Source organism: Alexandromys fortis, unplaced genomic scaffold, assembly GCF_014885135.2.
Source record: "Alexandromys fortis isolate MF-2015 unplaced genomic scaffold, M_Fortis_MF-2015_v1.1 scaffold_24, whole genome shotgun sequence".
Lineage (NCBI taxonomy): Eukaryota > Metazoa > Chordata > Mammalia > Rodentia > Cricetidae > Alexandromys > Alexandromys fortis.
Genome location: NW_026067906.1, coordinates 4,783,596 through 4,809,848, shown reverse-complemented (window position 1 = coordinate 4,809,848; position 26,253 = coordinate 4,783,596). Strand labels below are relative to the sequence as shown.

The window sequence follows — 26,253 nt, the reverse complement described above, 5'->3', positions numbered from 1 at the left end:
TTAATGCTTTAAGTTGATCAATTAGGAAATGATGTGTCAACCATTTTAATATAGCTTATCATGTGAAGAATGCATATCTTGATATATATACTCATGGACTTTATTCTATATGAATGAATAAAAATACCAAATTTCTTTGCATTCTTTGTTTTATTTTTCATTTTGTTGGTTTTGTTCAGGAATTTCTTTTCAGAGTTGAGATTGTATAGGGTTTCTTATTTTTTTTCCAGATTACTTTTCTGATATGAAATAACATTAGTAAAAAGGAGAGTGGAAGACTAGGCAAGTTTACGATAGCATCAATGGATAAAACATAGTTGAATGTAAACTTAACACAAGACATCAGTAAAGAATTTCTACACAACGTAGGCAAGGACAACTTGAAGTTGAATTATCTAGTGGGAAGATACAATTAATATGTAACAGAGAAGGAGAAGAATTAAATAAAATGTTTAATGCCTCATGTGATAGCACTGAATAAAACTTTTCAATGCTACTAAAGAACCCATAGAGGTCTCAGATAATAAGTTCTATTGTCAAAAATTTCAACACCCCTGTGTTTATTTATAAATTTTGCATAAGTAAATTTAAAATGCCAATGTAAAGCGCTTGTGGCTTGAAACATGGTTGAGCCCATTGTGAAAATAAAAAAAGATCAAAGAAATGTCTTGTAAAATATAGTGGGTATATATGTCATTTTAATATACCAAATATTAAAAGCATCCTAAAGGTGTGAAGAGATAATATAGTATCATAATATAAACACACGTTTCAGTCATAGCAAGAAAATGATATAGAAAAGCCAGCAATACAGCTAACATATAAACCATAATTTGGTTCACACACAATCAATAATAGATGCCACTCTATAAGACTGGGATAAAGTTCGTGCCAAATGTTATGGAATAATTTTTAATCATCTAAATAAAAATCAGTTGTCTTGGTATTTTCAAGAACTAAAAATCCTGCAATGCTAGATTGCTCCAAAGTTTAAAACTGAAACATAAATGTGTATATAAAAATGATAAAAATAATAATTTATAAAATTATTTACTATATAATATGGCATTAGAATCTTTAGAGGTTTGATTGGGAATGTGTCCCATGAGGGTCAGATGTTGGTGGTGCCAGGTGAATGGTTTAAGAGGCATGGTTGGAGGAAGTGCATCACTGCGAGTGGACTTTGGGGTTTACAAAGCCCAGTGCCAGTTCAGTTTCAGTTTGCTATCTCTTCTTCCTGTTTGTGTTATGCAAATGGAGCTCGCAACTCTTTCTGTTGCCATGTCTCCCTCATGTTGCCACCATTCCCTGCCATAATTGACTCGTATCCCTCTGGATCTATATGCTCCAATAAACTCTTACTTCTATAAGGAGTGTTAATACAATAATAGAAAAGCATCCCATTCGCACCCCTTTAAAGAATGACCAGAAAGCACATCATTAAATATTAACCCATAAGATCAATTACATGGCTTAATCTGTTTATTATTTTGCCATTTTAAACATACAAATAGAAAACTAATATCGCCTATGCTGAACACATTTTCAATTCAGTTCATAAGATATTAATTTCCACACATGTGAATTATAGATATTCTCAAAATTAAAAACACATTTGCCACCATTTGAGCCAATATTTCTACAGCTTGCCTCACAGAAATTTTTGGAAGGCTATTATAATAACAGAGTAAATAATTGGAGGCCATCCCAATGCTCATCAGGAAACCATGTGACTGATCACGGAATTGATGTGCTATCAGCACACTCTAATATAGTGAGGCAGAAGGAAAGATCTCCATATGAACAATATGGGACCCTTTCCAGGATGGTAACATCTCTGAGTGAGAAGAGTGTATGTATGAAGGCAAAGTAACAGATCACTTAATTGTTCTGGATATGTTATGCTACATATGTCAGGACATGTAACTAAATACACACCTATTTATTCATATTTTATTTCTAGAAAAATTCATAAATTATGGTTTACATCCTCAATGTCAAAATGAATTCATGTGGGCAGCAGGCACACAGTAATAGAAATAAGATTTCTTAGTGTTCATTTTCCAAAAAAAAAATTGAACTTTATACAATGTATCCACTTTACCAAAAAGTAAATATCCAATTATATTACACAAGTGTATGAAGTGTAGCATCTCCTTATCCTCATATAATAGCTTCTTCTATGTCTGACTCAAAAAACAACATGTAAATTGCTTATTTGAAATGCAAAGATAGTCAGTGATTTTCAGACATATATTGATAATAGCACTAAAATTTCCAGTTTTCAGCTTGATTGAGAAAATATTACCCCTCTCCTGTAACCATTGTGACATGTAGAAAAGAAGGTAGTGCAAACTTATTCCTATGTGCTTTGCTGGATGTTATTTGAAATCTCTTAATGAAGTTTTTGGTCATGGTTATAAAATGAGGTAGTAGACCTTATGACTTTAGTGATCAGTTATTTAAAATAGTCCATCTAGAATGCTTATTTTGAAGAGGACAATGACAAAATAAATTCTAGTAGAAAGAACCAACAAGGTCTTGAACAATCTTCAATGAGATAACTCCGCTTTAAAAAGAATGAAGCCATGCATAAAATCAGCACACAAGTTGGGGCATACTTCCATAACAAATTGGAACAAGAACGTACAAACCTATTAAAAAGTTTACTTTGATATTATATTCTACACATTTGTTTTGCCAAGAAATACTAACCAACCCCCCCAAAATGAATGTGCTCAAATTTATCTTAGCAATTATATAATTCTGCATGGCATGCAATTTGTTTGAAACATAGCTATTGAAATAAAGAGAACACTACAGACAGGATACAATAATCTTTTATTTTTCTGAATTAGTTATAACTTGAAGAAATGAAACTTTATATTTATCACATGAAGTTCACCAAACCAGTAAGGCAATATGAAAAGAAGCAGTCCAATGTTATTTCAAAAGCTATATCAGGTTGAAACTGTATTCCTTTATCACTAGAAAAATATGTTTTAAATATTACAATAACTCTACTCTAAAAATTTATAAAATGCAGCCACAGAAATATATTTTGTCATATACAATGGTGGTTTAAATAAATACAAAAATAAAAATTTAATGGGTTAGAAAGGTTTTTATATAATAATACAGCATCATAATTTGCAATTAAGAACAAAAATGATGCAGAGATTTAATTTAGTATTTAAGAGTTCTGGAGTATCTACCACTTCAAACTCAATGCTATGAAAATTTCTTTTTATATATGCACAACAATTAGATGTGCATGGATTAATTTAACTTGTACAAGCTAGTTAGCAATAAGCCTGAGCTATTGTTTGAGCATTTGCAAGTAATACAAGCTTTAGTGTATTTATTTGAGAGTTGGTGGTGGGACATAAAATTTCACCTACATAGATGTTATAACATTGCCATTAAATTAAAAGGCATATGAGTTGTTTTAAGTCAGAAACTCTTAATAAAATAATTGAATGTTTTTCTGACTTAAACTTTATGCAATGCATATATGTACTGAAATACCACATAGTGCCCCCAATAATGTATACTTTTTATGTTAATCAAAAATGATGCCATGTAAATATTTAATATTTACTCCCTAAATTTATAGGTAGAATGCCAGTTAATATTGTTAAACCTGCTTACATGCATGTGTATATACAAATTGCACAAGTAAATATAATGTAAAAAAGTCAGAAAACATGTTAAAACCCTTTAGAAGTAGCAATTCACTTCATTAATGGAACAAGAACCTAAGAAGTTGGAAATAACTAATTAAGTTAGAAAGGCAAATAATAAAAGAACAAGATAAAAACTTTGCTGGGTGACTGGAGTTAAATGGTTATGTAAATATATACAACCTAATATATGAGAGAAGCCGAAAAGAAATACATAATAGATTAGAACTGCCAAAATGGAACACAATTGTTCAAAAGAAAAGAAGACTTAAAGTACATTGAATGTAGGTATTTACTGGGTGTGGTGGCACACAGCACTTGGGAGGTTGAGTTCTACAGTGGGAGTCCCAGAACAGCCAGGGCTACACAGAGAAACACTGTCTTGAAAATCAAAAGAAAACAAACAAAAGAAAAAGGAAAAAACGAAAAAGACAAAAAGGAAAGAAAAGTAAGTCAGCAGCATTTCTGAGTAGAGTGGAAGAGGCCACCAGAGAAAGGCATGCAGAGGGTGCGCTCTGAGAACCTAGTCCTGGGAAAAATAAGTATCGTCAGCTGTGGCTTGCCTCTTCTAGCCGCGTAAGGCTAATTTGTGATTAATCTGCTAGGCTACTTAAGGGTTTGTAATTCACTAAGTTTCTCAAGATAATTAAAGCATTAAACTTTCAAGTCCTGTATTTATAAGCTTAACCATCAATTGAACAATAAATAGCATAGGATCCATGAGATCATTTATGATTTCCATCTGCATAAATAGGGCTATATTGAACTCTATTAGAATTTCACAGTGGAAACTAATTACTGTGTGACTTAGTGTAACAATCAAGTATAGAAATATATTTTAATAATGAAAGAAAAGTCTAAACGCTACAAGGAGTCTAAGAAATCGGCATTCTACAAAATGTTTTAGACATTCTTAAAAGTAAAATGCAAAGAGACAGGTGGATCTCTGTGAGCTCATTTGATGTCAGCCTGATCTACAGAGCGACGACCAGGATAGGCTCCAAAATGACAGAGAAAACCTGTCTTGAAACTCCCCTGCAGTGAAATCCTGTGACAATTCTTAGCATGACTGTTTTTGAATTTAGGTACTGCTATCCAGCTGCATACTATGATGTGCAACATTTATATTCTTCCTGAATACAAACTCCAAAGAGAAAGCTTTCATTTCAGGGAGACAAGGAGCCAAATGACTTATCATTTATGAAAGTCTTCTGAATTTGATCTCTATTGGTAACAATAAATATGTTCTATACTTTAGTGTATGTTTTATTGACCTAATGGACTGTTAACCAGGTGAACTTCCCTTTCACAAATGGCTACTCCATTCTTTCTTTAAAAATATCATTTATGTGAATGTGATTACTTATTACTTATTCCAGTATTTCCATAGAATAGAAATTCTTATTGTATGACCTGAAATTATATATTTTTTAAAGAAATGGTAGCATAGGTGCTTCCCAGATGTAAAACTCTATGGAAATTCAAGCATCTTCCCAAAGATACAGGAAGCAAGTAAAGCATGGGATGGGGGTGGGGGAAGGCACGACATTTGGAAAGAGCCAACTAAAGACTTTGAATCCACAATAAAACTGATAAAATCTTTAAAACTTTCAAACTTTAAAAGAGAAAACAGTTAAAGGTTGCATCAATTTGTATAAAAGAGAAATGTTATAGGAATAATACCTAATGCGCACATACTATAAATACATCAACTAACATGTCTACTTTATATAGCCTGACCTGTGTGAAATTGGCCAACTCAAGAAAACTAAGGTACATTGGTATTCAGTTCACGTCAAGATAATGAATTAATTATTTTGGCTCTGATGACATTCTGCCTTGGCTTTGAAGAAGGGAAAAGGAAAAGAGAGGTATGAAGAAAAAATAAGCTAGGAGGGGGGTAAATGTCTGTTTTAAAATCAAGCGAAACATTCTAATTGAGAGTGAAGACAGAATCCAGATAATCCATTCAATCTCTTGAATTCCCCTTAGTGTGCTTAGGACAGCTTAAAAGTTCTGAGCTCTTTTAACCACCCTGGAAATCCTGACAGCTGGCTTACAGGATACTAGAATAAACATTCAATTCTACTCTGTTCGCAGAGAAAAAAAAACACTGCTATATACACAAAGGACAGTAAATTCCACTTCAATGTACGCAGTTGGGAGTGCATAAATACAATTATGACTGAGTTCTTCAGTAACCTACACTCTAACTTCCAAAATAATGAACCTACAGCATTGTTTGATAGACGATCTAATGGGTAGATAGGAAGAACTTATGTATAGTTTGTGAGATCATGTTAGATGTGCTTAGGGGGAAGAAAGCTGAGTGTCTGTAGCACTTGACTTTGCCACTTCTGTGCCCAAACTGGTTCACTGTCAGGAATTATGCATGTCCCAACAGCTTCCTGTCCCTTAGACTTAGACAGCAGCCAGGAAGCGACACACATACACACACACACACACTCATGCACGCGCGCACGTGCACACACACACACACACACACACACACCAAATACATTTTACCACCTGACAATTAAAAAAGCAAGATTTGAATTAATCCATCTAGGACACATGCAACATAGGAGCCGACCTGTATTTTATAGACTTTAAACATTCTAATGATTCAGTGTTGTCCGCTCGCAGCATGGATAGTTTGATGAACAAAGTTGAGAACTGTTTTCAAATTCATGTCCTTCCTGTATCATGCGGGGGAACGGTCAATCAATTCCCATTACATTGTCTCTGTGTTACGTAACCACGGACTAGATCTCCTGCATCCCTAAATCACAGTTCATTGCTTGAACCTGTAATTAAGTCAAACTGGAAGCACTATATGTAAACGAACAACGATGTTCACTAGCTTTTTATTTATTAACTACTAGATATTTTTAGCACGGTTTACAGTTTCACAGAGTCATATATGGAACAGAGTTTCTAGTTCAATCACACAAAAAACATGATTAATTGTCAGAAAGAAGGCATCTGAGTTATGTTGACAATAGCAGTACATCGCCCAGAGTCGTTTCAGAGTCCTGGCTGTGGTTGGAGCTGATGCCAGTATCCGAATCTGTGTCATTTGTGTAGGTGTTCAACACCCCTGGAGTTAATGGAGGGATCTCCTCACCGCTGCTGGGAGCGTCGGATTCCTTTCCTCTACTTTCTTTTAGCTGGCATCCATCTTTGTTGCTAAGGTGAAGCGAACTGAACTCCTTGGCTAGGAGTTCGTACTCCCTTGCTTTCATCTGAAGCAGTGAGTCACTGTATTTAATCTCTTTCTGGATGCCACTCAGGTGAGAGTGGATTTTCAGGCCAGCTTTCAGGCTCCTCTCCAAATCGCACTTCGCGTTCTCCAAATCAGAGTTTTCGAGTTCCCAGGCCGCTGCCCCCTCTGCATCTTCACTTCCGTCGATGCCCGAGCTCCTCACCTCTCTCTCAATTTCCGCGGAGAGCTTTTCGATGAGCACCCTGTAGTATTGCAACCGTTCTTCAAGCTGTGCCATCCCCTCGCTGTCGTTCAGGTCCATCGGAGCCTGGCTGTCCTCAGGTGGAAAATCTAGCTTTGGCTCGTTTTCGCTGAACCTGGGCATTAAATACGCCTCCTGAACGTAATTGTCCCCATCATGCCCTACCCGGTCCAGGTGGATCTTAGCTTCACATTTTTCAATTTCCATATCTAACTCTTTCATTCTTTGTACTTGCTGGTGAATGGTGTGATCCTGAGAAATAATTAGATGAACTAACGTCTCCATGTGATCTCGATCGTGAGAAACCGTGTCCTGCTTGATTTTCGCCAGTTTCCGAAACGTTTTCCTGACGATGCGTTTTTGTTTATCCGGGGGTAAAGTTTTCATGTAATTGGCCGGGCTGAGCTCCCATGGCTTCTCACTGTTTTGCACAAGTTTCGTTTCAGCCGTCCTCCACAGTGGAACAGGGAGAAAAGCGTCAGCTTTTACCAAAACAAACTGCATATTGGCTTGCTCATCTCCCCAAGCCTTCCACAACTTGAGGATCCTCGTCAGGGGAGGAAGGGCCCGCTCGGAGCCCCTCCACTTCTCCACGATGCAGTAGTCGCTGGCCTTGCCCAGCAGAAACCGCTTCTCTCCCAAGGTAGCTTCATGCTCCTCCAGCAAAGCCTGGATGACGTCGGTGGAGGTGGTGCGTTTAGTTAATCCACAGACAATCTTTTCCTCCTGGCAAACCCAAACCACAATTTCCTTCTCTTCGGAATCCATGTCCTTAGTTGGAGATCTAAAAGGAAAACAAAGAGCATTATATTTCTGTCATCACCTGTGTAAACTCAGAATGATGGTTTAGCATTAATGCCTTTTCTTGCCTCTACTTTTAACGAGGGACATAATTTGACATCGTGACTACAGACTAGGAAGATGTACTCTAAGATAGGAATGCGAAGCTTTTGGATTTTTATCCAATTGCCTTTCTAGCTGGTTATGGGAAGGGTAAATTGTCACTGAAAACATGTGAAATGTTTTCTTTTTCATTTAGTCTTTTAAAATTAGTCTTGGCTTGTTCGCAGAACAGATACTGTGGTAATAATGGCTGGGACCATGACAAAGGAGGACATAAGATGAGGCATTTCCCTTTATGCAGGAGTCTTAAGGTTAGAGTATATAAGCAGGAACAATCAGATTAGGTATTTTGTAGATCCAAAAATAGCTAGCTCTGTGATTTTATATTATATTCAATGCAGCCATTCTTTCATCGAGCAAGTGCTGATGCCAGCTTTATACAAGCATGGTTGACATCACAGCAGAAATGGTAACAGGAGTAATAGAGATAAACAAAGGCGATGCTTATGCAGGGATCTGTTACAAAAGTGGTATCATGTATCAGGTTTTGCATTGCTGTGTCAAAGTATCTGGCATAGACCATTCAAGGAAGGAAGGAGTCACTCAGTTTCAGAGGCTGTGTTCTAAGGCTTGTTTTCATATACTTGAGAAGAACACCATGGTTGTGTATGGGACATGTGGAGTGGGGAACTTGGTAGACAGGGAACAGAAAAACAGCTTATAATGTGATACAAACACAAAACAGATTTCTAACAGGAAGGAATCATGGTCCTGAAGACCTGCCCTAAATGATCAGCGTCCTTCACCCAGGCCCACCTCCCACCACAAGAGTGATGGGGAAAGGATGAAAAGATAATGATTTAAAGGACTATTTTTTTAGACGTAGAAATATTAGGAAGTGATTGGAGTTGGAATATGCATGCTCATAGATTTGGTAGCATATTCTCTTTTTGCTATTGAGGGAACTGGTGCATTAGTTTGGTTTTGATTACTAGCTAACAAAATAATCGAAACAGACTGCTTCCTAAAGGGGGACAAAGGTTTATTGTGGCTTACAGTTCTAAATGCACACAGCCTAGGGACGTCAACTAATAAGGACTTCTTGCTGATAAAAATCCCAAAGTATCATTGAGCATCCTGTGGCAAGACATGGAGAGGGCACATGGCCGTATGCAGCCACTCCCTATCCTTGCACATGCAAGGATAGGCAACCTTAATCACTTCCTTAAGATTATATTTCTGAACACCATAGTTACATAAATTATCCATTCCCTTGTTACTGTAAATATAGGGCAGAAATAAACCGTTGCATGCCTTCAAATGTAAATTAAAATATAAAGAAGTGTTTATCAAGAGGTAGATAAAAACAGTTTTCTTGAGTTAAAAAGTAAGGGGACTGTATAACTGCTAATAGTCACTTTGGAGAACTGTTGAAACCACATTCCCATTGTGAGTGTCAGCCACATGGACTGTGTCTTTCGCAATTCCTTTCAAAAGAACGCTAGCAAATCGGTGATACAATTTATACTCCGATGTGATTTATGATGCCGTGAGAGATTTGTTGTGCGAGTTAAGGCGAATTATTCATCACATTATGTAATGATGCTGAAGCACATCCTCGATGAAGAAGTTACCAAAGACATTGTCAGACTTCCATGCAGCACTTAAAATGTACAAGGTTTATGTTTTAGAAGCAAAACTCACTAATGCTCTTCTATGGATTTTCTCTCATGTGGAATACACATCTCACTTTAGCTATTTATTTCTGAGATGGAGAGGAAGAAAAATCAGTGACACTAGAGCCAAACAAAGATCAAACTCATTCCTTAGTAGAGGACTTAGGAAAATGAAATGTTGAACTTTAGAAAGTAGAATTTATATCATCACCTGAAATCTATGTAGGATTTTGACAAATATCTTGCAAAATCTTTTCACTCAGTAATTCGTGTTGAATAATATATTTATTAAAAGAAGTGTGGTATTATGACTATGGTTATAGTTCATTGGCTTATTATGTGCCATGCAAACTATGATAAAATTCAGAATGGCAAAAAAAATTACATTCTTACTCATAGAGGAAAAAGTCCACAGCAATATGCAAAATGAAAACAAGTGTGTTCTCAAACGAAGTAATTGACCAATTACTATCTGTGTTATGGCAATAGAGTATAAAGTAGCTGTAAATAATCTTTTATTTATGCATCTTAGCCATGCACATACAATACTAAAAATTACTGCAAATGTTTTAATGCTTTGCAGTTAAGGGTTGTTTATATCAGCTTTGATAATTTTAAAAGCAGTTGCTCATTCTGCATTTCTGTTAATTACAAGTTATGTGATATTTCATAAAGATATAAAAAATATAAACATTAGTTTTCATCTTATTATCAACATTAATTGATAGTACAAGTAACTACAATATTTAAACAAATAAAAAATTTAAGTTATTTTTTTTTAAAATAACTTTGCAAAAGTAGGTAACAAATATGTCATGACTTGCCTGTGTTTTGTCATGTATAAAGGGTATTTTGTTGCTGGCTTGGGATTTTGAAAACAAGTTATTCTCTGATGCTGTTCTGACTGAGTTTCGATTCACCCACTTGACAAATATTTCCTAATCACCTTTTCTATGGAGCTGTACAAGATACAAAGACAAGAATGACTGACTTACAAGACTGTCTCTGGCACACTATGGGAAACAGGTGTTGGGTTGGAATGCGCACACTCTCAGTGACAGATCTACTACTAAGTTCCTTAATACAGCAAGTATATTCAAATACTTCACTGCTGAGTTTCTTAGAGTTTCCCCAAATTTAAAAAAAAGTATCAAAATTAAAACAGAGTCAAAAGTATGATATGGATACAATGTATAGAACTGCTTTGAAATGGAACGTTTTTGTCACTTGAACCTCTGTAGAACAACACTTTATGATTGAAATTTAGACACTTTATGATGTCTTTTATATTACTGACATTGGTGCTAAAAATTGTGATAATCTTATTGAAAGATAGTGAGCTGAGGAGCATTGGGGGTGAATCAGTACTGGCCAGTCTCTACTTTTTTCTTATGACTGTCATTGATTTTAAGCTAAAGATTCATCGGCTATCTGATGATCTGTCACACCAAAACATACTGTTAATGTTGACATATACTACTAGTTTACACATCAGTTGCCACACACTATGGACATCTACTGTGTAGAGACCAGTAACACAACATCCTACAATTCCCAAAGGGTCCCGTGCAGCAAGAACTGTCCCATCTAAAATGCCAATGACACTGTTTAAAGCATATGTTTTTCAATTGTGAATCAAAACTCATAGTCTTGAAGAAACTGGATGCAAGAGGTCAAAAAATTGGCAGTAATAAAAGTTTTTGTAATGTGAAATAACGTCAAATTAGTTAGACTCATGCACAAAATGGATCGATCTAAGGTGCTTCACTGTAGTCTCGGTTCTGAACACACAAGCTTACTTGGCACCCTGTATGGGGTCACTCCACACAAGGGTAACTGTTGCTAAGAGAGGCACATGGCTTATATTAAACATGAACAATTGCTAGATATAAATTTTGATTTTTTAAGAGACACAATAATTTGATTATGAAAACATACTTCTGCTCCTACCAAAATTCCTGAGTATGTATCTTTGCAGTGTACCTTATTAAAATGTTCGCTTTCCAATCTTCCTCTTCTAAATGCTGACTTCAATTTTAAATAAAGTTACATGAATTTTGACTTGGGGTGAAGAAGCACTTTCTAACAATTTCTGAAATATTTCATAAACATACTTCTTCCATTCCACACGATGTGTTTATGAGAAGCTGCCCTGTCAGCATTGATGTTTATCACTGAATGCCCATCAAACCTGAAAAGTATACTTCACATCCTATGCAAGTATTCAAAAAATTCTAATTTTAACTATTTTTTTCTTTGGTTTTTCAGGACAGGGTTTCTCATGGAACTGCCCTGGCTTTCCTGCAACTCCCTTTGTAGACCAGGCTGACCTCAAACTCAGATCCTCCTTCTGCCTCCTGAGTTCTGGGATTAAAGACACGTGCCAACACTGCCTAGCCTAACTTTAATTTTTAAGGCAAAATAAACAGATCCATATTATTAGTGTGAAAATTTTCATATATTTTAATAAATAGTTAAATATAGACAAGTATAGAAAATAATATTTTAAACAAAATGTCTTTATGCTTTATAGCCAGTAAGCATTTGACTTTAACAAATATAGAGAATATTGATAGATTTTGGCCATATAATATTTGTGGGGGGAAAAGTAGTTGGGGTAGAAAGTGTTTAGGAAATCCTAGTTTAAATGGCTCATTGCTTCCACGATTTATCTAAGCTACACCTCTATCCATTTTTATTTTCTTTCCTATGGAATCTAGCAGAAAAAAATGTGTAAAAGCAAAAAAAAAAAAATAAGAGGTGACATTATGAGTCTCACACAGTCAAAACAAATGTTGATGAATGTTAGTCCTCTATTAAATATAACATAAGGTAACTTTCTCCCCTTTTCCATTCCATGGCCAACCTTTTCCATGTAGACATTCTGTTAACCCTTAGCTGACTGGAAGAAATGTGACTTTTGCGTTTTGATGCAAATAAAACTATGCTAGTTGATGGAAAACCCTGGTTTTACACCTTCTCAAAGCTTCCTTCTTCGTTAGGAAAGAACATCGGGATAGTAAATATGGAGTGTGGGTTGTAAGGTGAAAGGAGATGTGTGGGTACAGAGTTATGGGGATAAACAAGGACACCTGGGTGATGGCTGGCTGTGGTAGGAGTCATTGGAATGCGTGAGCATTGTGCTGCTTTCTCACACTTTCCCCAAACCCTAGCCTGCCCGAGACAGAGTGAACAAGCAAGATTATGGTTACGGGGATTTCCAAGCTCACAAAATTTATGCGAAGAGGAAGACAACATCAAATTCCTGTGGCATTTATAGGATGAAATGGAAATATCCAGCTTCAACTGCAGGAAATGATGATTTTTTTTTCTCACCTGTTACTATTTGAGTTGTAAGAATGTTAAACAGGACCAGATAAATCAATGAGCCACAGCCTTCATGGAACATCTCAGCAATAAAGCTACAATGAATGTAGCATTGTTTCCTTTCTGCTAATCAAAAGATATCACATAGAAGTATTCTTATTTATTCATTTAATTGTGTGTGTGTGTGTTTCTATATGTCTGTGTGTTTACAACATCTTACATATTTGTAGGACAAAGGACAATATGCCAGAGTTAGTTCACTTCTTCCAACATGTAGGTCCCAGAAATCAAACTCAAATATCAAGCACGGAGGAGATGCCTTTACCCTTTGAATCATCTCCCTAAGCCCTGGATCCTAACACTGTCTTAACATAATTGTTCACATGAGTTGCACTATCAACAGTGACTACTCATTTTTGCCTTTATCTGTTGGGTGTGAAGTGAGGGTTTCTGATTTCTATATTGTCAGCCTTTTGGGTTAGGTTAAAAAAATTTCACAGTGTAGCATGTAAAGTAGAATGCAAATATAAATGGGTTTTACTCAAAATTCCATCCCATAAGGAAGTGAAAATTGCCTTCATAGATTTAAAAACAACAACAAAACAGCATCATTACAACACAAAATCACTTCTCAGGATCCACAGTTCTTGTTTTGTAGACTCATAGCTCAGAGATGACAAATCCCAAAAATGCTTTAGCTGCTCTGTAAAGTGGTACAAGATTGGCACATCTCCCTTGCACTTTCTACCATAGTCTTTGAGTGATTCCAAAATACCTATATCTTAAAGATACCATGCAAGCATTTTGATAAACTGTCTTGTGTGGAGAATAATGACAATGGGAATGAAGAAGTCTGTGTATGTTCATACTAATGCAATTTTTTTATAATGCTTTAGACATAGATATGTAGATGGTTTAATTCATGGATGCAAAAGCCTCTAATATGCTGAGTTGAATATGTTATTTACTGTTACATAACCAGTATTCTGAAAAACACAAAATAAATGTTTTAGAAAAAATAACTATAAGGAATCATAGAGCAGGAAATATGTTTGACATGTCTTTGGTGGGTATGTATACATATGTTTCCATGTTGCATGTGTATGAACACGCATTTGTGGGGACACATGTGCACCCATTTGCACGTGTGTGCATGTGGAAGCCAGAAGTTGACATCACTTGGTGCCTTCCCCAATTATTCTCCACGATATTTATTGAAGCAGGGTTCCAAGGATCTGGACAACCTACCTAGCCTACTGTGGGACTCTCAGTTTCTGAGTCATGACTGCTGAGAAGACAAATGGCTGCCACATTTGCTATGTGGGTTCTGGGGCTCCAGAATCAGGTCCCTATACTTGTACAATAACTACTTAATCCACCAAGTCATCTTTCCAGCCCAAATTGCAGATTTTAGTGACTCATATTTTTTTAGTTACTTTGAGCATAAAAAGCCAAATGGCCATGACAGTTACAAAATCTTTTCAAAGAGGCCTTTCTCACCTTATTCCACCCAAATCGACCATTAACTCTCGTGAGAAACGAGGTCTAGGTTTTGAATTTTTTAAATATTTTAACATGTCAATAAAGAAGAGAATGAGCCTATATGACAAGATTCAGAAACAATATTATGAAAGCAACTAAAGAATAACAAGGTACTTACTAAGCAAAGACTCAAACATGGTGAGACGTTATAGAGAAACATATGGCTCTAACCAAAACTTTTAATTCTTTAAGGAATCCAGAAATAAACTCTGGAGCTAGAGTTACAGGCAGTTGTCAGCGCCTGATTTGGGGGCTAGGGATGAAGCTCAAGTTCCTCTGCAAGAGCAGCATACCATCTTAACTGCTGATCCATCCCATTTACACTAAGAACACTGAAGTCCTTTGAATAAAGAAGAAGCTCCCTAAATTAAGATATATGCCCAAGGTTGTAAACTGGTTTTGAGGCGGTAAATCCAGATCTATTTCACTTCAAAAGCTTAAAATATTGAGAGTGACATAATCAGTTTGGATGCTTAACAGCAATTAAAATGTCACAGTTACTTTCAGACCAGAAGTTTATAATTCCTACCTCAATAGCACTATTCCCAAGCATTATGGGTTGTCAACCCGCAGCTGTGATTAGTTTATCTGATTCATTTCCCCAGCTTTATCATTATTTCATGAGAGAAACATGTATGCTTGATCACAATAAGACCAGTTAGATTTGTCATATATATAGAAACCTAAAGGCAAAACTTCATGAGGACAAATATTAAATGTGCAAAAAATTAAAAAGTTAAACCTTTGTAAATCAATTAGACCGTTTCGTTTTGATAATTACCTCAAAATAGCCTATGCATTTGAAACACAGCATATAATGCACCTGCGTTCATTTGTTAGGTAAACTGTAAGGAATGTGCTGGAATGCTGAGACGACCATGCACACAGGAAGCAGAGGCAGGAACATCAGAAGCTTGAGACTGCTCCAATAACAAACAAAGGTGACAGGTTGACTTTTCTGTTCAGGAAACTGTCATATAGCTGGGAAGTAAAAGCTTTGTGGAAAGATATCCATTTCCTCATCGCCTTTCTGCGCTTACGTGATGGCTTTGCTCAAACAACAGTATAAAAATAACACTGAACAGATGCTTATTGTGAGCTCTGTCTGCACCTTTCCAAATAATTTTCACATTTTTATTTATTTAATCCTCATTGCAAAGTAATGTTGTCCTACCGTTGTGCCCATTTTACAGAGGAGTAAGAAGAGTCATTTTGTATCAAACTATTCTATCAAAGTTATATTTCTCATCATATTGACTTTTTATACAAACTCTTCTTTACAACACAGTCTTCTGTTGCATATGAGTCAGTACTTTGTCTTAAACAATGACTGCTTACGCTAGACTTGGGACCTAAAAGTGAAAGACATCATTCTAGGAGCTTCTTAAGTGCTTCTTAAACTTGTAAATATTTTAAGTTCCTAAAAGGAGAAAAATTCTCTCATAACCCATGGATATTGTCTGACTGAATATGAGTGTCCATAAAGGTTTATTGAAACCCAGTCATGATTGCTCATTTACATCCTCTCTGGTTTCCTCCCCTCTACAAGGGCCAAGCTAATTAGCAGAGAGAGAGAGAGCTGATGGCTCACAAACTCTAAGACATTTATTACCCAGCCCTTCCCACAGAACTTTTGCCGACTCATGAACAAACACAAGGGAATTCTTGACTTTAGAAATCCGAGAGCAAGTAACCTGGTACAGTTTCACTGTAAACTCAGGAAAAGAAAAACACACATTTTAATGCTTTCGAAACTAGTTGGTATTCTAGGCACAACTCAGAAAATTTATGATCTGCACAAAACACTTTCAGCACACAAATTCAGCTACCTTCTTTACTCCAAAAATTGAACCATATCATTTGCCCTCCTACTGAATATTTAATAAGAAATTAAGATAAACCTTGATATATTGTATGAAAATAACATGATTTTAGTCTGATGTTAAAGAATATGCTGTTGGGTTGCTAACTTTAAAACATTAACCTGTGGACTAACACTCCTGAATTGAATTGCGGGCCTTTGTATGTTTTAGAAAGTGTTTAATTTAATTTTAATATGGTGTAGAAACAGATACATTCCCCATGCTTCCCAGTATTTAAGAGTTATATTGGGCTGTTAATTTTATTTCTTTCCTCCCTTCCTTCTTTTCTTCTTGCTTACTTGCTTTTATTTTATTTTTTTCTTTTGAGACAGAGGTTCAGTGTGTAGTACCAGCTGGTCAGCTCACTGTGTAGACAAGGTTAGCCCAAAACTTAAAGAGATTATTCCATGATACCTATGTTTAGAGTGTTGGCATCAAAGCAAGCACTTTCAAGGCCAGTTGTTTTGAGATTTTCTGTGCTATCTCAAAAAAATGTGTTTTAAATTAAGCAAATATGCTATACCTGCCTTAGAAATATTCATGATAAATGATGATTATTATTGACTGTTTAAAAGTATACTTACCCATCTACAAACTCATAAAATGGGATCTGATAAAAGTTAAAATCAATCAAGCACAAACAAGCGAGTCAACTCTGACCCACAATCTCTTTTGGGCTAATTAGACTCAGTGTGAAACAAACGCTAGCTATAGCAACTGGGAGCAAAGCCCTGCCAATTGTAAGAGACAAACACTGACCCTTCCCCGCTAAGTAACCCATATCTTTCCTGAGGTCACAGAGAAAACATGAATCAGTGGTTTTTTGAAATGAAGCATAAACCCTACAAAACCTCCTCCACACATAGATCATTAGTATTTTGATTGAAATGCTTTGAGAATGAAAGTTCTGTAGAAAACTTAAGTTTTCCATGACAAGACAGGAGAACAAAATATTAATGGAGGTAAATGCAAAGAAGATGGCTCTGAACAGTCCATTTGGCACATGCCTGTGCGAACACTTACTAGTTTTATGCTCCAGTAATGTCCACTTACGTTTTGAGCGAAACTATAAGCGAGCCATGCAGAAGAGAGCCCTTGACATTCCGCGGTGGCAGTGTAGGTTTGGAACATGATCCCCATACACAGAGAAAGGGAAGGGAGTGTATGATGAATGTGCATCGAAGACTACTGGAGGGTAAGTAAACTGAGCTCAGTGTTTGGATTCCGGAAATTGATTTTAATCAAAATGTAAATATTTAACATTAGTATTTACCAGGCAAAGCCCTGAGAAAATGTTAAATCTCTTTGTCCCTTCCAGTGTGTACTTCCCAGAGTTAACTCTGTCTCTATCTGGAAAGTAAAGTTTCCTGATTGATTTGTATTGTAGGGAAAATTATTTCATAACAACAGAACATGTTGTCTGTAGGAAAAGCTGTCCTACCTGAATGTCGTCTTTACTGAGGGCTGTAGGTATTTGAACATTCTTCATTAGTTTTCTTTTTGAGAATCCCAACCAATAACTGATTATGCTTTCAAAGTAGCAGGTTCTTCCTAAGGATGGTATCGTGAAGCAGTCTATGCCTGTGTGGTTCTCTCTGCCCATCACGGTACACCATGGCAGGTTTGTCATCAAAGAAAAATCTCAGGAATTATTCCAAAGGAAGAGAGTGGAGGTTGAAAGCCTCCATGCACCTCCATAGAATATCTTTTTATCACATTGGTCCTTTCTTTCTTTGTTCTTTTCTTTTATTGTTTCTTTCTTTCCTTCCTTCCTTCCTCTCTCTCTCTCTCTCTCTCTCTCTCTCTCTCTCTCTCTCTCTCCCTTTCTCTCTTTCTTTTTGAGCCACAGCAAGACCTACTAAAGGAGGGAATGAAGGAATAGAAACCTTTTCTTTTTGAAATGAACTATAAGGAGTTGGTGGCTATGTGGATTTCACGTTACAAGTGCAGAATACACAAGGCCTATGGGAAACTTGACATTAGAATCAAAGAAAATAAATAGAAGAAAGACTACATAACAGTGGTGTCCTAGAAGCCAAGAATGAGAGGGCTTCAGGACAGCTTGAAGAAGTCACAACCTATTATGAAAGGTGGAGTCATGTGAGTTCTGGGAATAGCTACTGACTTTTGTAATTAGAAGTTACCTGATAAGGAGAAGAAAGTTGTCTCTTCTGGAATGAGTTGGGGGGGGCAGGCACTTTGGGCTGAGTTAAAGAGATCATGGAAAGTGATGAAGCAGAGAAAGTAATTATAGTTTGCAGTTTGGATTTGTGTAAGAAAGATAATTGAGGTGAAGATGCCATTAAATGGTAGAAGTGGTAATGTAACAGGTAATAAAAATTGAAGAAAAAGAGACAGAAGACAGGAAGAATTTAAGCAGAGATAATCATCAAGCAAAGCTGTAGGGAATGTGGAAGCAAAAAAAAAATATGAGTATATCTAGAGCTTAAATTCTCCACATTAATAAATGGACATGCAAGTCATAGGAGCAGATAAGTGATGTTTCAACCTTTTTAACTAGTTTTTTCCTGATCTGTCTCTGCATCCTTACAAGTACCTTAATTCCTAATTACTTGCTGACCTCTGACTGTTCTATTATACTGTTATATAGTGACTTCTCAGACAGAATGAACTGACCCTGATACGTACATGTACACATACACATACACACGTGCACGTGTGTGTGTTTGTGTGTGTGTGTGTGTAAACTGGTATTCTTGTCCCAAAACGCTCCCCTTTTTTTCTTCCCCAGCTGAATAACATTCTGCCCCCATTGTTGTTTCCTCTGGGAAATTCTCTGAAATTGTCTTCTAGAAAATTTTTGTTTTAATAAAAAACCCACTCACACAATTGCAAATAGAAATAGACACCCATTCCTCATGGTTCTGCAGAATCTAGTGCATACTCAGTAACAGCATATTCTGCCATGGTTTGCTTCCCATATGGTCTTGTACTCAATCTTTCATCTTTGACATCTAGAAACCTTGTATGGTAGGAATTAAATCTGTCTCTGTCTGTCTCTGTCTCTCTCTGTCTCTGTCTCTCTCTGTCTCTCTCTTTGCCTCTGTTTCTCTTTCTCTCTTTCACTTAAAGATGATTGACTCATGTGCTCTGAGTGGGATTATCATTGGATTATTCAGCCTGGAATTCCTGGCTGGAAACCAGTGCATGTGGCCTGTAAAGCCCTACTCCAGAAGCATGATGACCCATATAAGTCATGCCCACATGAAGGCAGAACTGTGGAGGTATAGGCAAGATGAATGGAGGCTATCACGGTCCCTCCCCAGGTGCTTATGTCCAAACACCAGGTGTCCGTAGGTAGAATGTTTGGAAACATTTAAATGGCACCTTGTGTTTTCACTCTTCCCCTTGATCTTCCCTCCCTTAATTTGTCCTGGTTACTTTCTTCCTGCGCTTCATCAGGACACGCCTAGGTCCTCAGTGACTCAGAACCAAAACTGCTGTCCTCATGGATTCTCTCTTCCATCCTGACACTGCCCTGGTCACTGAACTTGAATTCTCATAAATTCTATCTCTAATGGTGACTCTTACTGAACTCTTCACTCTCCTGTGAAGAGGTCTCTTTAATTATCTCTTCTCTCATTGGCCTACACATCTTCTTTCTGAAGTGCCTTCAACCTTACGTCTCCAGATTAATCACAGATTGTTAGGGATTTCTACCATGAAATGTAGTAAACCATTTGTATTCTGAAAACAAAATGAAACAATACCAAGCACCTCACTTTCCTCTCTTTGTCTTTTTTTTTAAAGCCTGTGATGCTCTTTGCTCTCTTTTTCCATTTTGTTAAGTCAAGTCTTACATCTCATTTATAGTTTAATGTTGCCTTTGCTCTCTAACACCAAGGTAAACCTCCCTTTATCACTGAAGAAACTTTTCTAACTACCTTTCCTGTCAGGAGCATTAGATATCAATCTCACCTTAAGCACCACCCTTTGAATACTGAGCTTGCATTTGAAACTTAACAAGGCACTCAAGAATCATTAATCCCCCACATGTCCTCAACATCTGTTTTTCCATACATGTTTTCTATCAGCAAGACCACTTACGGTTAAATAATTTAAAATATCTTAATTATCCATGTTCCAATATGCCTTCACACATTAAACACTTTCGAACATCTTCAGTCTTTTCACTACTCTTGCTTTTCGACTATCACTACACTGGTAATGACTTTCGATAGACAATTACAGCTGGCTTTCTCCTGTTCCACTCGCGTCCTCTCTTCATGTACCACAATTATCACTTCATAGAATAGACACATTGGTCTTTCACAAACCCAAGGGAGACTATATATTTCCCTTACTCTTACTTTTCTCATACAGTCACTTGTGATCTGTAACACAAAGCCCCTTTTCACAATGAAGACAAGACATATGCTGTTATATATGCCTGAAATGGGCTTCCCCTGGCTCCTTACATACCTTAATCTTTTTTTTTTTCAGTTTAACCCTTGATTTAAAAGCCTCTTTACAAACCATTATACATTCTTCAATATAACATGCTGTTTTCATTCCTTATGGCAATAACAACTATCTAAAATTTCTTATTAATTTACTGTTTTATACTGTAGTTTTAGTACCATGCTTATATATTAGGCAACAAAGGAACTTTGACTACTTTATTCATAGCAACTAAAAAACATATGATATAATATATATTTCAAAATAAGATACACATTTATTGTTGGATGAATGATTTTTTTAAATGTCAATTGTAATTGCCCACACTTTCAGCATTGAGATAGATCTTATATGTCTATTAATTATTCAGTTCCTTAAAAACCATTATCTGTATAGGACTGATCACTAATCCTTTATAAGTCACCCAAATTTGGGCTTACATAATATTTCAAGATCTTTTAAATCACTAATCAGCACCTTGAATCATAACAAGTGTATGGGGAGAGAGAGATAAAACTCATGAATGTTTTCTTTTCAGTTGGCAAAATACATTAAAATCTTACATAATAGTACAATTGGGAGAGAATGTGTAAAACATTTTATTGTATGTCTTCACTCATCTAAAATATGATTTTATCCATTTTAAAATACAACCAATAGCACTAAGATGATCATGTTGCTACACCGTGTGTGTATTTTTAACAGTTCCAAGAAAGGACTTCCTTTGACTTTTCTCTGTCAGCAGTGGCTAGGAAGTAAAGAAATAACTGCCGAGGCATTGTAGCCTCCTAAAAGGGTGGAGGTGAAGTTCCTGCACAGTGAGTGACAATGAAATATCAAGAATCTGCAGCTTCCAAAGAGCTATTTCTTAACTGAGCTTCTTTGCTTCGTGTAGGAATGGATTTATTATATGTTTACCCCATGGAAAGGACCATAGCTTTTTGAAGGCATCTGCTCTAGCTTCCAGGTCTTATTGGCAGAGCAAAAAAAAAAAAAAAAAAAAAAAAAAAAAAAAAAAAAAAAAAAAAAAAAAAATTGCTACCCCACAGGCCCTTCTGTGGGAGATTATGATCTCTCAAAGACATTGCCGTCTTCCTTCAGCTAACCACAATGGCAGGAAATTCCAGTGGGGCTGAAAGAGATCAGAACAGATACACACACCAGAATAATTTAAAGGCATTTAAGACTCTATAAAATACCTGCCTTACTGGTTGAGAATAGCAAACATACATCATAAGTCCATAAGTAGAGTTCACATGCAGCATGTACTAATTGTATAGCACGGACGAGGGCATGAAAGCTTTCAAAAGCTGGGCAGCTAGTCACAAGAATATTGACTAAAATTTAAGAGCTAAAACAACTCAACCATATAATGCAATAAACTGATGGATCTAACAAAATTATTAGAATTATTTGAGGTCAACTAGAGTAGATTAAGAGGGGAAAGGTCATAGGAACATTCACAGTTACTTCTTAAACATATCCATTGTAAACTCAGTTGTAAAAAGTTTTCAACCACCACAACTACCATAGTTATGGATTCTTGGTAAACGATCCTGCTGTGCAATTCTTAGGTTCTTCTGTTTTGATGGTACTGACTCAGTCTTATGCCCGTGTGATTCAGCCCCATCCCACATCTTTCTGCACATCTTACTGTGTTCCCTTCTCTTGCATGGGCCTGTCACAGTGGGAGGTTAATAAATGATACTTAATTACGATGCTGTTTCTTTATTTTCTTCACTCCTCTCCCATATGCTTATAGTGAGAGTCAATCACCAATGATTCCCGAGTTTGTTTCCCAGCACCCATTATTTTCTACTGATCAAAAGCAACTGTAATCCCTAGCTCCAGTGGACCCCACACCCTGTTCTGGCTTCATGGGTACCAATATTTAAATGTAGATACCCATACACAGTTACATATACATAATTAAATAATAAATAAAAACCATGCCGTGTTATATATTTAATATATATGGCAAATTAATTTGGGATTAAAATACTGTTAGAATTCAAGTACTTTCATTATCACCAAAAGACAGTATTTGTAGACACTTCTATTTATGTTCAATAATCCAAACTTTAATAGTTTTTATACTAGTGATAAGGAGACCAGTTCTGTTGCAGAAATTCTAACAAGTGAGTGTTAGAATTTCAAAGTGCAATATATTTATGTAGTTTAAATTTTAGTAAAATTAACATTTTCTACCTAACAGTTCTGAAAAGGGAATGACTATTGACCTTTTATTATATTCTAGGGCTGTGACAAGTCTTTCCTAAATGTCTAATCCACAAATCTGTTGGCTTAGAATTAATTCTGTTTTTTTTTTTTTTTAAGATGAGAAAATTACATCCCAAGGATTCTAGACTTTACACAACAGTCCTGTAGGGTAATAATAATAATAATAATAATAATAATAATAATAATAATAATAATGATAATAATAATAATTTGAAACCATTTTGTCACTTATTGAATGCTGCAAGGTTCAGTGTTTTAGATGGCTCATCTGTAGAGTCTAGATAATTACTGCTTTCAACAGTATTAAATATGAAGTGATATGTGAGTTTATTTATTCACTGTCTCAGAAAGATCCTCAACAGAAAATGAGTTGTTATAAGAAATGCCAGTGAAGGTGAAGCAACTTGCTGCTAATAGAGCAAAAGAATCACTTTTCCAGTCATAGAATGAATTTAGTAATTTATTACTTAATACCTCCACATCATTTTAAATAAGAAGACCTTCACATACACATGCGTGCAGGTATTGCAAATTTTAGATTTATTCTTGCATGCTATTATTGTTGTTGTCTTTGTGTAAGAATTTTTGATTGTTTACCCCTTGGCACGCATGGCTAGTATGGAATAGTTGGGCTGTATCCTAAAGTCTGTATGAATACAGAATCACTCATAGGCAAAATACTTTTCCTGTGTATTTTGAACACTTGTTCTTTGTCTCATACACTACAATAGTCTAACACAACATAACATATGCCTTTTATTTGGGAGAACACATAGTTTCCAGCCATATTTCTCTTTTGTCTCAAAAGAAGGAGGAATGATCTAGTAAAGCATTAATATCTACAGGGCCTGTTCACCGAGAGCCACCGAATCTTAGTTATGTACACATACAGTTGCATTCAAAACACACAAGTGAAGGCATGAACATCACCAGAGTGTGACTAGTGACAGTGCCCCTTTTGGTTTGGTTTTGGTACCAGGCCAGGTAATGGAAACCTAGCCAACTACCTAGGGCTAATGAATTTATGAATCTTGGAGAAGAACCTAAACCCGCCACTTCAGTACAACAACATAATCCCTAACTACACTCTAAACATTTGCCTCTAAACCCACAGATAAGTGTAGTCCCCATCAAATAAACTTCTCTTTGCAAAAGATGGAGACTTTTGCAGAAAGCCACAACAGAACCGAATGCAGAGTTATGGAGCCCAGTCCCAGGGGATATAGCTACAGTACAACTCCTGCACTTAAGGCTCAGGGATCAATGCAGAATAAAGGTGATAAGATTGTAAGAGCCAGAAAATCTGGGAGTTTGCTGTGAGATGTGTGTCCTAGGAACACCAGAAACTGCACCCAGAAAGTCTCACTAGTATGAGTACCGACTTGTGAGTTGAATAAGGATGGCAATAGGTATGATCCAGTATACAGTTCACAGACATCAACATTACACAGTTACTACAGCTAAGGAATGCTTGCAAGTCAGAAAGTTTTTTGAAGAGAACACACTGGTTGGTTTTCAAATACCAAATAGTCAGCTGTGAAACATACATACAAGTAGCATTAGATACATTGAATAGGTTATATTTATTTATTTAGGGATATATATGCATATACGTATATGTATGCAAAGACAATTAATTGTTAGAAGGCCATGGAATTGAAAGAGAGCGATGAGGGATATATGGGAAGGTTTGGGGGGAGGAAAGGAATGGGGGAAATGCCATAATTATAATCTCAGAGCGTAAGAGAATTAATTATACATACAGAAGGATTTTCTCAAAGCAAAACAAAATGAGACAAAACTAACATGAAAGACCAAAACAAGCAAACCAAAACCATCTTAAGTAGAAAATGCCCAAGGAACGGCAGAAGACGGAAATGTGCTAGACTTTTTCCTTTGTCATGTTTGAAGTACAGTTATTATTAGGGCTCACTTTCGAAGATGAATATGCTAAAGACAGATGCTTTGCAAGGCCATAAGCTGCTGTTAGCTCCTCTATGACTGTACATCAAATACACTTAAAATGTTCTGTTTAACCAGGCAAACTGATCAAGACATTTTCTAAATTAAACTGTTATCCAGTTATAAATTGTTTAACTTGTTTCAAAACAGTTTTTGTTCAAGAGCTGCTCTCACTGGCGTGTGCCACTTGTTGGTATGATGCCTACTGCAACATATTACACAGTAAATGCTAAGCTGGCTAAGTTGACTCTTACCCCCCCTCCCCCAATCAATTCAAGTTTTAACCTGGAGCTCAGTTTCACCCATGCCAATGCTCTGGAGATATTCCTGCCAGGGATAAAGCATTCCAGCCATTGTTCCTAATGGGCTGTCTGCTGCCAACTGCCAACTACTTAAGGTCCCAGGTATCATCAAGAGAAGTCTTTTCAGAAACTCAGAGGATGGCAAAGATTTACAAACTCAAAAAATCTGGCATTCCTCAAACCAAGTTTGTGACCAGTTTGAATCTCCATTTGAAATTACAGAAAATAGTACCTGATATTTTCCACTTCTAATTACAGAAAGGAGACAGTCTTCTTGCCAAAATCTTTGACTCTAACCATAATACCAAATTCTTCTTTTTAAAATAATTAACAGGGTTTATTTATGATACGTGTGCTTGTTAAAAAAATAAAATATAATACCGCCAGGTAGATTGTAACCACTCAACACTAACATGAATGTCAATGCTTTAAAAACTATTTAAATGTGAAGAGCTTTACTGCTTCAAATATATTCAGTACAGGTACATTTTCTGGGACCCTTTAATTTGGTATCCACAAAAAAAAGAAAGAAAGAAAGAAAGAAAGAAAGAAAGAAAGAAAGAAAGAAAGAAAGAAAGAAAAGAAAAAGAAAGCTGTCTGTATGCCCATGACAGACTGACACCCTCAAATGGAGGTAAAAATAGGCAAAAGTTACAACCAATACCATCTCCCTGAATATTATCATGTCTTGTACAAGTTTGGATGGCATATGCTTATTACTTCAACTCTCAGGAAGCAGAGGCAGGAGGGTTGTCAGGAGCCATTTCCCCCCTAAAAATCATTACAGGAATCACCCTGGGGAGTCTGCAGAGAACCTCACACCCATAATTATGTTCTATTGAGAAAATCTGCCCCTCACCCAATTAACTGTTAATCTGTTAGCGGAACCCGCCTCACATTCCAGTTATCCAGGGAACTAGGTGTAG

The 26,253-nt window shown here is 36.3% G+C and overlaps 1 protein-coding gene across 1 annotated transcript in view; it reads right to left on the bottom strand.

Annotated features, from left to right (window-relative positions):
- Positions 1–641: 641 nt before the first annotated feature.
- The window catches only part of Rassf9 (Ras association domain family member 9), a 30,089-nt gene continuing 4,477 nt past the window's right edge, over positions 642–26,253 (bottom strand). The window contains exon 2 of the mRNA XM_050135604.1: positions 642–7,934. Coding sequence (XP_049991561.1) covers positions 6,674–7,934 — 1,261 coding nt within the window. The 3' untranslated portion in view covers positions 642–6,673. The remainder of the gene's footprint in view (positions 7,935–26,253) is intronic.